The 15,181-nt window shown below is 43.7% G+C and overlaps 1 protein-coding gene across 2 annotated transcripts; it reads left to right on the top strand.

Annotated features, from left to right (window-relative positions):
• Positions 1-399: 399 nt before the first annotated feature.
• LOC129817363 (E3 ubiquitin-protein ligase rnf146-like) lies at positions 400-4,169 on the top strand. Of its 2 annotated transcripts, none has more exons than XM_055872516.1 (3): positions 400-841; positions 1,395-1,457; positions 1,744-4,169. In XM_055872516.1, the coding sequence occupies exon 3, from the start codon at positions 1,745-1,747 to the stop codon at positions 2,879-2,881; it is 1,137 nt and encodes a 378-aa protein (XP_055728491.1). In that variant the 5' UTR covers positions 400-841; positions 1,395-1,457; position 1,744; the 3' UTR covers positions 2,882-4,169. The 2 variants fall into 2 exon arrangements, with proteins under 2 accessions (XP_055728491.1, XP_055728492.1); XM_055872517.1 differs by lacking the exon at positions 400-841 and adding an exon at positions 861-1,011.
• The last annotated feature ends 11,012 nt before the right edge of the window (positions 4,170-15,181 follow it).

Here is a 15,181-nt window from a genome sequence, read left to right on the forward strand (position 1 = left end):
TTCCCCATTCTGAACGAACTAGAGGTAACTCATTTCCGGTTTTAGCATTACAAACTGACAAACTGGCGAGCTCTATGCTGTATATAGTAGCTATGGGCAAATATTGTCTATTATATTGACAAGATATTCGAGTGACCGCTCTAACAATGGAAATACATGTCCTCAAAGATGGAAGACAGGCGGGAGGTTACATCAGGTGGGACCATTCTAGCCAATGAGTGTGAACAACAGGCCATAGAGATAGATACAGGACTCATTTTTGTATCTGTACCTTCGCGTCTGTGACAGCATGGGCAGTGAAGCCATGCCCATTTTAAAGATGTCAATTGTCCTCTTCATTGGCTGCTTGCTCCCAACTCATAAGAATCCCCACCCAGTTGACTACTTTAAAATGGTGGAAGCCCGCAATCGCAATGTCCATGCTAAAAACGGCTTATGTTCATGTCCTCTATCCGTCTCTGGCAATAGGCAGAACTCGGATATAAAGTCGTGTTTTTTTAAGTTGGCAAAATGTCACATGCGTCCACTTATATCAGTGCTTTCGTTACAACATAACCATTACGAAACTTATATTCAATCAAATAAGCCTCACGAAGCAAATTAACAATTACATTCTTGTTGACCAAATTCGACACCCTCTCATTGGCGTCTACACAAAAATGTCTCACTTCGTGGGCTTATTTTCTTGACAGATTTTGTTCAGAGTAAAACCTCTCGCTTCGCCTTTTCCTCTCTGAAAGAGGAGGAACGCCACTATTTTGCTTTGTTTTGGTAGCATCTGTTTTGCGAACTGTCGAAATAGCTACGTCACTGAGCGAAGTGCAAACAGTATTTTTGACAGGTGAGTATGGATGAAATTCACCCAAGTGAGAAAACAGTCAAGGGGTGTGTCTCACTTTTGACAACTGGGCCTCCGAAGCTAGCAAGCTAACGTTACAAGAAATAGCTAGCTAGTTTCATGACGACAAAATCATACCATCGATGTGTCGGTTTAGTAACTACATATATTTTGTATGGACAGTTTTCTTATGCATTATCAAATGCACGTATGTTCTCTAGATTAGCAAGATGCCTAATAACGTTATAGCGAAATAGACGACAAAATCATACTATCGATGTGTCTGTTTAGTAACGTTAACTACATATATTTTGTATGGACAGTTTTCCTATTAATTCTATAATGCACATATGTTCTCTTTAGATTAGCAAGATGGCTAATAACGTTATAACGAAATACTGTATAGTTAGTCTTGTTAGCTAGCTGGCTAGCTAACTTTGGCAGGCTTTGTTTTTGTTGCGCAAAACAAACAGTGAGAAGCGAGTTACCAGTGTTACAATCTCTCTGGGAAAGAGTGCAGAGACAATATCATCTTTTCAACAATCTTTTTCCATAGAGAGGAACTTTGAGAGAATACAGAATTCATCCTGATGACATCCCAGTAACTGCACTTGAAACAGTAAGGAGATAATTTATTTTCCATCATAGTACTTTTAGAAATAAGATTGTGATTTAAAGGTTCTAGCCAGCTAAATCGTCTGAAATTCAAATTGAGATATTTAGGCCTATTGCTAATTTAATATCTCATGACAGCTTTGTGATTTGATTCTCCAGGGTGACAAGATTATTGCTAATCCTATGAAGCTTCCATCTTGAATATCCAGATTTTGATAATAGAGTAAAATTAGGCTGCAGGTTTGTTTGTCTGTCTCAGCATTTGCCTAACTTGCTGTGTCTCCCCTCAGCATGGCGAGCTGTGGTGAGGTGGACCACTCAGTGGACTCTGTGTCCTCCTCAAAGGTGGAAGACGGAGGGGACGCCTTCACTGGTGACTCCCCCAGCTCACCTACCCCCTCGGCCAACCCTGTGCCGGAGTGTGCCATCTGCCTCCAGACCTGTGTCCACCCGGTTCGCCTGCCCTGCCGCCACGTTTTCTGTTTTCTGTGTGTGAAAGGAGCCTCCTGGCACAGCAAGCGCTGCGCTCTTTGCCGACAGGAAGTACCTGAGGACTTCCTGGAGCATCCCACTCTTCTGTCCCCAGAGGAGCTGAAGGCAGCAGCCGCAGGAGGGCGAGGAGGAACCGGGCCGGGGAGCGCTGGGGGAGACCATGCATGGTACTACGAGGGGAGGAACGGCTGGTGGCAGTATGACGAGAGGACCAGCCGTGAGCTGGAGGACGCTTTCGCCAAGGGCAGGAAGAGCGCCGAGATGCTGATTGCTGGCTTCCTGTACGTGGCTGACCTGGAGAACATGGTGCAGTACCGCCGCAACGAGCACGGTCGCCGCCGACGCATGAAGCGTGATGTGGTAGACATTCCCAAAAAGGGCGTGGCCGGACTCAGACTGGACCCTGACCCCACCCCACCAGTTGTTGCCGTGGCAGCTGTTCCGGTCACAGCGGCAACAGTGGAACGGCCAAGCTCTGCTGATGGGGAGGATGTGACTGGACGGTCGCAGGCGGGTGGCTTAGGGGTTGTCATCCCGGCTCCTCCAGTCAGACCCCCCACAGTCCTGGGGGCCCACCCTGCCACCGCAGCCTCCATCTCCCTTGAAGGCTCTCTGTCCCAGCTCCTCATCAGCCAACCAGAGGGGGAGGAAGAGGAGAATCAAGAGGTAGCTTCAAGAATAAGCCAGGTGTACGAGTCAGCATCTGGTAGCAGTGAGGATGAGGATGGTGCTGGTGATGAAGTAGGGCGGGGGTGGGATAGGGAAAGGGGGGGACGAGAAGTTGGGTCTCGACGGAGGCCCAGACATAGACTCCTACAGCGCCGGCTCAGGGAGGTCCAGCCTGACAGACTGCCACCTGGTGGTGGGTCCTCCAGCGGAGGCCTCAGTGTGCGCTCACGCAGCCCTGACGGTCAATGCACTGTCACTGAGGTGTGACCACAACTGGACCACTGTCTCTGCACTCAACCGTCTCAGCAAAAAACATATTCACTCCATGCCCATGGTGGTATTGAATAACCCAGTGGAAGACACCAGATCAGCCATTTGCATTACATATACAGCAACATAGGCTAATCCATAATTTATAATACGTCAGCCAGTAAGATTATGCAAAATAGCACACATAATAAAATAGCCCATACTGTTCCACTCTCTGCCACTAACCATTTGAGCCTGTGTTAGTACCAAAAGGCATGGTCAGCCTTAATAGGCTATCTACAGAGAAATTGTGAAATGATAAAGTTTTGAGGTTTGGAGATGACTTAACCTTTTAAATGTAGCATCCCATCTCTAACAGGAGGCAAAAATCTTGTTTTGTGTAATGGCTGTTTACTGTAATGATTGTTCTAACATCTCCATTGAGCGTGCATGAGTCAGTGTGTGTACTGAAGTCATATTCCAGACGAATATAAAAATATGTTTCTTAAATGTCCAATGCAGCTGTTTTTACCTCGATATCAAATTATTTCTGGGTAACAATTAAGTACCTTAAATAGCACCTTTTGTTTGATATTTTATTAGGACCCACAAGAGGTCGCTGTAAGCTTGGCCACAACAGTTCTGCAAACCCACCCCAAAGATCCCCATCGTGACACAGAACTCGCCAAGCCACCAATAGGAAGACATACTGTGTGGTTCTTGCCTATTTGCAGCCATGGAAACAAATTTCAAGTGCAAAACAAGTGAGAACACTTGTAACTACTGAATGGAAGGTATTTTAAATTCCAAGATCACAAATATGCGCACAGGTTCTATACATCAGGGGTGGAGCATGGAAATGAGCAAGCAGAGATTGCGAATTAAAGCTCTTTAATCTGTCAGTAGCTGTGTGCACACTCAATTCAAACGTGATGCATGTCACACATTCCTAAGTAGAAAAGGTGACCTACAAAGACAGGTAGAAGTAGGAAGAAGTGATTGGAGATTTTTTACCAAGGACTTCCTCATGAAAGATGAAACAAACGAAGATGTTGAGAAAATATGCTGAAGATACTATGACAATTGGATGGAAGATGCATTGTACACACACCTGATCATGAGTGTTTGAGTTGTCTGAACGTTGAACCTATTATTTTGATACTCTTCTGTCAATTGATTATTGTCATGTTTTAAAAAGTATTTTTGACTTTTAATTAATACGATTTAACTTCCGTGTGTGGTCTTTCTTGTTTAACTGTGATGTTTTATCAAAACAATAAAGTGTTTGTCTATTATTTGACCTTAATTGAAGTCATGAGTTCGATGTTGTGGGTAACTTAACCGTAATAGGACAATTTATTTGAAAGGGATAGCTAGTACTTATGCATTATGGCTTTAGGTGATACTGTATGTTCAATTTGCATCGTGGATCAGCATCGTGACTAGACCCACAAGGTCTTGTGTACCTTTATTTGACCAGGCAGGTCAATTAAACAACAAATTCTTATTTACAATGACGACCTGGCATGAGGCAAAAGGCCTCCTGTGGGCCAGGGGGTGGGGATTAAAAACTAAAAGTAAGACGACGGACAACACAGATGGAAGACACTTACACTAGCAACAACACAGATACATCAGCAGGCAGACAGTGGAAACAAATCACATCACGACTAGAGAGACATTACCCTACTACATGAAGGGAGACCTATGGCAACAACACAAGATGGCACAAGGTCGTTGTAAGCGGTCACTGTAAGCCTGGCCACAACAGTTCTGCTAACCCACAATTATACTGTAGATCCCCATCTTGACACCAAATGCACCTAGCCACCAATATCATGTTTTTTTCAAAATGTGTCTTTCTTGCCTATTTGCAGCCATTGAAACACATTTCAAGTGCAAAACAAGTCAAGAGAGTTTCAACTACTGAATGGAAGGTATTTGAAATTTCAACAAGATCACAAATATGCACACAGGTTCTATACATTAGGGGTGGAGCATGGAAATGAGCAAGCAGAGATTGCGAATTAAAGCTCTTTAATCTGTCAGTAGCTATGCGCACACTCAATTCAAACGTGATGCATGTCACACATATTCCTAAGTAGAGATAGTGACTGTAAGATCAACATCAGCTCAGTAGGTGGAAGTGATGGGAGATGCTGTACCAAGAGATTTCCTCATTCAGATGAAAGATGACAAATTAGGAAATTATGCGGAAGCTGTTGAGAAAAAGCAGTGGACAAAGATGGTTAACCTTTGGTTAGTTGGAGGCATGGGACAAACTCAATGACTTCTCTTTTCATAAAGTATGAAGCTGAAACCTTTGCATGACAGAGACTCACTACTTGTCTGGGTCTGGATTGAGGCATGGGAGTTACTCTCCTGCTCCTGGCCGTACAGAATGACTTAGCAGCAGGACAGTTTTGGTGCAATCTGTTCAGCCGCAAATCGTGTCAATGTCCCAGTGGATTAATTTACTACGGCAAGTACCACACTCGGTGTGTGTATATCGATGAGTGCGTGGACAAGCCGACCATCTGTAGGGCCTGTTTGGCTTGCCTCAACACCAATGGGGGCTACTGCTGTGAGTGTCAACCTGGGTTCATAGCAGAGAAGAATGGGCAAGACAAGAGTGCATCAGAACGATATGTGGAACTGGACGAGTGTAAGACAGACAAGTTGTTCTGCAGAAAGAGGGGAACCTGTCAGAATCTGGAGAGCACCTACCAGCGCCAGTGCCCCCCCTGGGTTCAGTAACTATGGCAACAGACATGCTGGGTGTACAGAGCTGAATTGTGAGCTGTATCGACTACAGCAGGCTACACCTGGACAGGCTCTGCCAGGCTTTGGCAGTCTTTTGTTTCTATTGAGACAGAACTGGTTGTTGCTGAATAAGTCTGGAGCAAAAGGGGAGCGGTTGACTGGAGAAGTGATTTTAGAAGTAAGTTCTCAGCTGAGAAACAACACAACCAGGATCAGGAACAACCACACAGAGGTGGAGCTTGTTGTCAGGGGGGACCAGACTCCACCCAGTGGGCTGGTCAGCCTGACCAATCAGAACACCCAACTCGACACCACCTGGGAAACCGCAACGGAGACACCTGCCCAGGCAATGCCTTTGTTACTCTACTCAGTTACAAAGATCTTCAGACATTGGCCAATCGATATAAAAACAATTAAAAACTTGGCTCCAGAGTAGTTACTGTATCAGTTAGCAACCCCAACACAACAAGGCTGCGCCAACCGGTCATTCTTACCTTCACACACCTGAAGCCCGGTGACGAGCACAAGCACGCCTGTGTTTATTGGTCGAAGGAGAAATGAGCAAGCAGAGATTGCAATGTAAAACTTCTTAAATCTGTCAGTAGCTATGTGCATACTCAATTCAAACGTGATAGATGTCACATATATTCCTAAGTAGAAAAAGTGGTCAAGGCGAGGCTGTGCCTCAGTGGTTTCTAACTCCACCCACACAGTGTGTTCCTGCAGTCATCTAACCAGCATTGCCCTGCTTAAAGATATCAACCAGATGCCACTGTCTGTGGTGATGTCGGTGGGCCCTTCCGTGGCTACAGTCTGTTTGGTCCTATCGCTGCTCGTGACTCAGTGGTGTCTCTCGGTCTGCCACAAGCTTAATGAGAGGCGCTTCCAGCACCAGGAATTACACTGAGTGTACAAAACATTAGGAACATTCGTTGGGGCATGGACTCTACAAGGTGTTAAAAGCATTCCACAGGAATGCTGGCCCATGTTGACTCCAATGCTTGCCACAGTTGTGTAGAGTTGGCTGGATGTCCTTTGGGTGGTGGACCATTGTTGATACACAAGGCAAACTGTTGAGCGTGAAAAACCCAGCAGCGTTGCAGTTCTTAACACACTCAAACCGGTGTGCCTGGCACCTACTACCATACCCAATAAATATGTTGTCTTGCCCATTCCCCCTCGGAATGGCACACATACACAATCAATTTCTCAATTGTCTCAAAGCTTAAAAATCCTTCTTTAACCTGTCTCCTCCCTTCCATCTACACTGATTGAAGTGTATTCAACAAGTGACATCAATAAGGGATCATAGCTTTCACCTGGATTCACCTGGTCAGTCTATGTCATGGAAAGAGCAGGTGTTCCTAATGTTTTGTACAGTCAGTGTATATGCCATTAGGCAATAATTCACCAGTATACCTGCATATATTGAACACCATGACGTACTGTATGTGTTCTAAGACATTCTGTTTATACTTATATGGATTTCTAAATGTTAATGAATATGTTGGCCCAATGCAAATAGAAATTGGTTATGTAATGTTTCCTATCTCTTCTCTTCCTCTTTGAGTTAGTACAATTCTGTATGAATGTTTCTCAAAGATGTGATAGCACAGTCACCCACAACATGCATTGATCATAAGATACAGGAGCCTGGTTCTGAAGCACACAGACTGTAATTACATGGTGTGGGATATGTCATGTATGATACTTATTTAGATGAGAGATCAAACGTATCATGAGGCAACAGTACAGAATGTCACTTTTATTTGAGGGCATTTTCATACATACAGTTGAAGTCGGAAGTTTACATACACTTAGGATGGAGTCATTAAAACTCATTTTCAACCACTCCACAAATGCCTTGTTAACAAACTATAGTTTTGGCAAGTTGGTTAGGACATCTACTCTGTGCATGACACAAGTAATTTTTCCAACAATTGTTTACAGACAGATTATTTCACTTACAATTCACTGTATCACAATTCCAGTGGGTGAGAAGTTTACATACACTAAGTTGAATGCCTTTAAACAGCTTGGAAAATTCCAGAAAATTATGTCATGGCTTTAGAAGCTTCGGATAGGCTAATTGACATAATTTGAGTAAATTGGAGGTGTACCGATGGATGTATTTCAAGGCCTATCTTCAAACTCAGTGCCTCTTTGCGTGACATCATGGGAAAATCAAAAGAAATCAGCCAAGACCTCAGAAAAAAATTGTAGACCTCCACAAGTCTGGTTCATCCTTGGGAGCAATTTCCAAATGCCTGAAGGTACCACGTTCATCTGTACCAACAATAGTACGCAAGTATAAACACAACGGGACCACGCAGCCGTCATACCGCTCAGGAAGGAGTCACGTCAAGTATCTCCTAGAGATTAACGTACTTTGGTGCGAAAAGTGCAAATTAATCCCAGAACAACAACAAAGGGCCTTGTGAAGATGCTGGAGGAAAGAGGTACAAAAGTATCTATATCCACAGTAAAACGAGTCTTATATCGACATAACCTGATAGGGCGCTCAGCAAGGAAGAAGCCACTGCTCCAAAACTGCCATATAAAAGCAAGACTACGGTTTGCAACTGCACATGGGTACAAAGATCGTACTTTTTGGAGAAATGTCCTCTGGTCTGACGAAACAAAAATAGAACTGTTTGGCCATAAGGACCGTCGTTATGTTTGGAGGAAAAAAGGGGGAGCCTTGCAAGCCGAAGAACACCATCCCAACTGTGAAGCATGGGGGTGGCAGCATCATGTTGTGGGGGTGCTCTGCTGCAACAGGGACTGGTGCACTTCACAAAATAGATGGCATCATGAGGAAAGAAAATTATGTGGATATATTGAAGCAACATCTCAAGACATCAGTCAGGAAGTTAAGCTTGTCGCAAATTGGTCTTCCGAATGGACAATGACCCCAAGCATACTTCCAAAGTTGTGGCAAAATGGCTTAAGGACAACAAAGTCAAGGTATTGGAGTGGCCATCACAAAGCCCTGACCTCAATCCTATAGAAAATGTTTGGGCAGAACTGAAAAAGCTTGTGCGAAGAAAAAGAGAGGTGAAGAAAGAGCGATGATGGAGAGACAGAAAGAGGGAGGTGGCTGGAGTGGAAGAGGGTGAGAGAAGGAGACAGTATGATGAGAGATTGAGAAAGAGAGTGATGAGAGAGGGAGAAGAGAGGTAGGGATGGAGAGTAGACATAGAGCAAGAGCATGATATAAAATAAAGGAAGAGAGAGCAATGGGTGGGGGTGAGGAAGGGATGGAAAAAGAGGGAGGGAGGATGGAAGGAGAGAGGGATGATGAAAGAGTCCTGGGTGAAAGAGTTCATTTTGGGTATGTATGTACACAAGACCAGGCATATCCCTGAAACATGTAAAAATTACATAGAATTGCATGAAATGCTTTATAAAAGGCCCAATTTTTCCCAGACCCTAGTTTACAAAATAAATTTAGCAAAGCGCCTCTTTTCTACTGCTTTAGTCTAGACCACCACGCAAATGCGATTATATGTATGCAAGATGATTTCCCGGAACCTCAGAGCTCCCCAGGTCACCCCCCTCTCGCGCTCACTTTTTATTCTGGCACCTCCCCGGGATGGGTAGTCCAGAAAGGTTAAGCACTGAGGACAAGACATTTATGAGCATAGGATGGTGATCATAGCTGCGCAGTGACATAGTGTATGATAGTTATTCATGTCTGTAGTGGCACCGTTTTTACAGTGTGATGCCTATGGAGAGGTATTACTGGTGTGAAGCTGATGATGGCTACAGTAGAATGAGGTCATGCTGGCTCCTGTTCGGGCGAGACTACAGACACGTCTGTGAATCTGACTACATCCATGTCTGTCCTACCACTGGAAATAGGCTACCAACAACCACACACACACATGCACATACACACACGTGCACACACACATGTACTTATGCATGTGTAACGGATGTGAAATGGCTAGCTAGTTAGCGGGTACGCTCTAGTAGCATTTCAATCAGTTACGTCACTTGCTCTGAGACATTAAGTAGGGTTGCCCCTTGCTCTGCAAGGGCCGCGGCTTTTGTGGAGCGATGGGTAACGACTGTGCTTCGTGGGCGACCGTTGTTGATGTGTGCAGAGGGTCCCTGGTTCGCGCCCGTGTCGGGGCGAGGGGACGGTTTAAAGTTATACTGTTACATTGATGCTGTTGACCCGGATCACTGGTTGCTGCGGAAAAAGAGGAGGTTGAAAGGGGGGTGAGTGTAACGGATGTGAAATGGCTAGCTAGTTAGCGGGTGCACGCTAGTAGCATTTCAATCAGTTACGTCACTTGCTCTGAGACTTAAGTAGTGTTGCCCCTTGCTTTGCAAGGGCCGTGGCCTTTGTGGAGCGATGGGTAACGATGCTTCGTGGGCGACCGTCGTTGATGTGTGCAGAGGGTCCCTGGTTCGCGCCCGTGTCGGGGAGAGGGGACGGTTTAAAGTTATACTGTTACACATGCACACACACATACACAAACTTACAAAACCAGACTCTTACCTAATGGAAATGTGTTTTTAATAGATGGAGTAGATACATCGACTAGAATAGAATGGATTAGTTCAAACATGTATTAATGTATCTTTCACGTCATAACTCACATCATAAGTAGCATCATAAGTAGGCATTAAACAAGAAATAACAACCCCATCCCGAGCAAAAACAAGGTCACAAATAATAATTGACAGACAAACAATTGTGCCCTCTGAACTCCTGGGTGGGAGACAGACAGACGGGAGTGATCCAACTATTCATGGAGGATTGAGTGTTGTATCTGTCACACCCCGATCTTAGAGATCCTTATTTATTCTCTATGTTTGGTTAGGTCAGGGTGTGACTCGGGTGGGAGATTCTATGTTTTCTATTTCTTTGTTGTTTTTGCCATGTGTGGTTCCCAATCAGAGGCAGCTGTCTATCGTTGTCTCTGATTGGGGATCATATATAAGTTGTGATTTTCCGTTTGGGTTGTGTGGGGAGTTATTTTCTGTTTAGCTGTTTTGTTGCCTGACAGAACTGTTCGCTTTCGTTTTCTACTTTGTTATTTTGTTGCGGTGTTCAGTTTTATTAAAAATCCTGAACGCCTACCACGCTGCACCTTGGTCTCCTTCTTCAACCCACGAGAGTCGTGACAGCATCCTGGTTTGTTTTGTGCAGAGAGCGGGGGGATATTACAGGGTGTAAACTAGACAGGTCATTGGAGAGTTATGTGTCCATACATAACTGTTGTCTCCCCTCTGTCTGTATATATTGGGGTGGCAGGTAGCCTAGTGGTTAGAGAGGTTGCAAGAACGAATCCCCGAGCTGACACGGTAAAATTCTGTCGTTCTGCCCCTGAACAAGGCAGTTCTCCCACTGTTCCTAGGCCGTCATTGAAAATAAGAATTTGTTCTTAACTGACTTGCCTAGTTAAATAAAGGGGAAAACATTTAAATAATGATATATATATATAAATAAATACACACACTACCGTTCAAATTTTTGGGGTCACTTAGAAATGTCCTTGATTTTGAAAGAAAAGCTAATTTTTTGTCCATTAAAATAACATCAAATTGATCAGAAATACAATGTAGACATTGTTAATGTTGTAAATGACTATTGTAGCTGGAAACCCATTATCAGCAACCATCACTCCTGTGTTCCAATGGCACGTTGTGTTAGCTAATCCAAGTTCATCCTTTTAAAAGGCTAATTGATCATTAGAAAACCCTTTTGCAATTATGTTAGCACAGCTGAAAACTGTTGTTCTGATTAAAGAACATAATTGCAAAAGGGTTCTCTAATGATCAATTAGCCTTTTAAAATGATAAACTTGGATTAGCTGTCACGACTTCCGTCGAAGTCGGTCCCTCTCCTTGTTCGGGCGGCGTTCGGCGGTCTACGTCACCGGCCTTCTAGCCATCGCCGATCCACTTTTCATTTTCCATTTATTTTGTCTTTGTTTTACACACCTGGTTTCAATTCCCCAATTACATGTTCATTATTTAACCCTCTGTTTTCCCCATTGTTTTTGTGCGTGATTGTTTTATGTATGTTCGGTCCGTTATTGTGGGCTCGGTATTACGACATGTTATTGGAATATTTGAGAAAAGTTACTAGTGTTACTCATCTCTGCTGCCCTGCGCCTGACTCCTCTGCACCAGCTACACCCAGACCACTACATTAGCTAACATAACGTGCCATTGGAACACAGGAGTGATGGTTGCTGATAATGGGCCTCTGCACGCCTATGTAGATCTTCCATAAAAAAATCTTCCATTTCCAGCTACAATGGTCATTTACAACATTAACAATATCTACACTTGTCAGGCTGTGGGTAACTGGTGCATGGAATCAGGCGCAGGAGAGCAGAGATGAGTGTACAAGGTAATTTATTCCACGAACAACACCAGTATAAAACAAATACTAAACCTGCGTGAAATACCGGTCACTCGTAAATAACGGACGTAATAACGAACCCGGCAAACAATACCAGCCAACAAGTAACGGCCTGAACATTATAATCAAACACACACACAAACGTGGGGGCAACAGAGGGTTAAATAATGAATATGTAATTGGGAAACCAGGTGTGTAGAAAACAAAGACAAAACAAATGGAAAATGAAAAGTGGATCGGCGTGAGCTAGAAAGCCGGGGACGTCGACCGCCGAACGCCGCCCGAACGAGAGGGACCGACTTCGGCGGAAGTCGTGACAACACTGTGTTTCTGATAATTTTGATGTTATTTTAATGGACAAAAAATTTAACTTTCTTTCAAAAACAAGGTCATTTCTAAGTGAGCCCAAACTTTTGAACGGTAGTATATATATATATATACACACAGACAGAGGGGAGACAACAGTTATGTATGGACACATAACTCTCCAATGACCTGTCTAGTTTACACCCTGTAATATCCCCCCTCTCTCTGCACAAAATAAACCAGGATACAACACTCAATCCCCATGAATAGTTGGATCAGTCCCGTCTGTCTGTCTCCCACCCAGGAGTTCAGAGGGCACAATTGTTTGTCTGTCAACTATTATTTGTGACCTTGTTTTTGCTCGGGATGGGGTTGTTATTTCTTGTTTAATGCCTAGGGGCTGTATGCTACTTATGATGTGAGTTATGACGTGTTGATACATTAATACATGTTTGAACTAATCCATTCTATTCTAGTCGATGTATCTACTCCATCTATTAAAAACACATTTCCATTAGGTAAGAGTCTGGTTTTGTAAATGTGTGTATGTGTGTGTGCATACATTAGTACATGTGTGTGTGCACGTGTGTGTATGTGCATGTGTGTGTGTGATTGTTGATAGCCTATTTCCAGTGGTAGGACAGACATGGATGTAGTCAGATTCACAGACGTGTCTGTAGTCTCGCCCGAACAGGAGCCAGCATGACCTCATTCTACTGTAGCCATCATCAGCTTCACACCATTAATACCTCTCGATAGGCATCACACTGTAAAAACGGTGCCACTACAGACATGAATAACTATCATACACTATGTCACTGCGCAGCTATGATCACCATCCTATGCTCATAAATATCTTGTCCTCAGTGCTTAATTTGTAAATCGGGAGGTGCCAGAATAAAATGTGAGCGCGAGAGGGGGGTGACCTGGGGAGCTCTGAGGTACCGGTGTCTTGCCGAAAAGTTCCCCCTGACAGAATCCCCCCCCCCCCCCCCCCCCCGGTTTGATCACTAGTAATGTCTGCAGTTTTCAGTTTGGCTATTTGTTTCAAGTGTATTAGTCTATAAATAAATATCTTTGCCAATATTCGTCGTCTCTCCCATGTCTTATTCGACTAGTAGTTGTTCTGAATGTTTATTGTTTGCCTACATATTACATATTACTCCCTCCTCTATGTTAAATAACACCCATACATTAGTTATTAATTTCGGTTGCCTATACTGACGTGAAGTTTGTTCTATAGAAAGTATTTGACTTTGATGTGTGCCACAGAAAGTATTTTACTCTAGCCCAAAAATTAAGAAAATTAGAAGGGGGGGGGCATTCGTCAAGGACATTTCCTTGCATGCCGAAATTCTCCCCCCCTTCTATCTTGGGACTGCAAGACCTGGCAAACTTCAGAATAATTTTGGTAGCCCATGTTGACCAGTAGTGTGTGCCACAGAAAGTAATTGACTCTAGCCATAAAATGAAGGAAATTAGAAGGGCGTGGGTGGGGTGGGGGGGGGGGGGGTTCGGCAAGGCTACTTTCTTGCCCGCTGAAATGTTTTATTTATCAGGGCCCTTACAACAAAAGATTGCAGTTTTGAAACTGCAGTTAAAGTGCAGTAACTGCAGTCAACTATCATATTTTGGACAGAAAATGTGTGGGCAGAAATAAAAAAGCGTGTGTGAGCAAGGAGGCCTACAAACCTGACTCAGTTACACCAGCTCTGTCAGGAGGAATGGGACAAAATTCACCCAACTTATTGTGGGAAGCTTGTGGAAGGCTACACAAAACGATTGATCCAAGTTCAACAATTTAAAGGCAATGATACCAAATACTAATTGAGTGTATGTAAACTTCTGACAAACTCGGTATGTGATGAAAGAAATACAAATTGAAATAAATCATTCTCTCTACTATTATTCCGACATTTAACATTCTTAAAATAAAGTGGTAATCCTAACTGACCTAAGACAGGGAATTTTTACTTAAATGTCAGGAATTGTGAAAAACTGAGTTTAAATGTATTTGGGTAAGGTGTATGTAAACTTCCAACTTCAACTGTATGTTTTTGCATGTACATTGATTGATTAATTGATTGATTAAATATAATCTTATGCTACACAAAGATAAACAACATACATTTTTCTAAACTAATCCAATCTGTTTATTGCACTCGTTACTGAAATGTTTGTTCCAGTTTAGATGATTTAGGTAGTCTTGTATATTCATCTTTCTCAGCCTGGCAGTCATTCTTATGCTACACAAAGATAAAGGGAAACCCAGACGTAAGCTGCCCAGTGACGCGAGTCAATCGGACGAGCTAAATGCCTGTTATGCTCGCTTCGAGGCAAGCAACACTGAAGCATGCACGAGAGCACCAAATGTTCTGGATGACTGTGTGATAACGCTCTTGGTAGCCGATGTGAGCAAGACCTTTAAACAAGTCAACATTCACATAGCCGTGGGACGAGATGAATTACCAGGACGTGTACTCAAAGCATGCGCGGACCAACTGGCAAGTTTCTTCACTGACATTTTCAACCTCTCGCTGACTGAGTCTGTAATACATACATGTTTCAAGCAGACCACCATAGTCCCTGTGCCCAAGGAAGTGAAGGTAATTTGCATAAATGATTACTGTCCCATAGCACTCACGTCGGTAGCCATGAAGTGCTTCGAAAGGCTGGTCATGGCTCACATCAGCATCCTCCCGGATACCCTAGACCCACTCCAATTCGCATACCACCCCAACAGATCCACCGATGACTCAATCTCAATCGCACTCCACACGGCCCTTTCCCAGCTGGACAAAAGGAACACCTATGTGAGAATGCTGTTCATTGACTACAGCTCAGCGTTCAACACCATAGTGCCT

The sequence above is a fragment of the Salvelinus fontinalis genome, chromosome 20, assembly GCF_029448725.1.
Source record: "Salvelinus fontinalis isolate EN_2023a chromosome 20, ASM2944872v1, whole genome shotgun sequence".
Lineage (NCBI taxonomy): Eukaryota > Metazoa > Chordata > Actinopteri > Salmoniformes > Salmonidae > Salvelinus > Salvelinus fontinalis.

Bases quoted from the DNA above. Each gene is read 5' to 3' on its own strand.
- LOC129817363 (XM_055872516.1), top strand. From the start codon at position 1,745: ATGGCGAGCTGTGGTGAGGTGGACCACTCAGTGGACTCTGTGTCCTCC.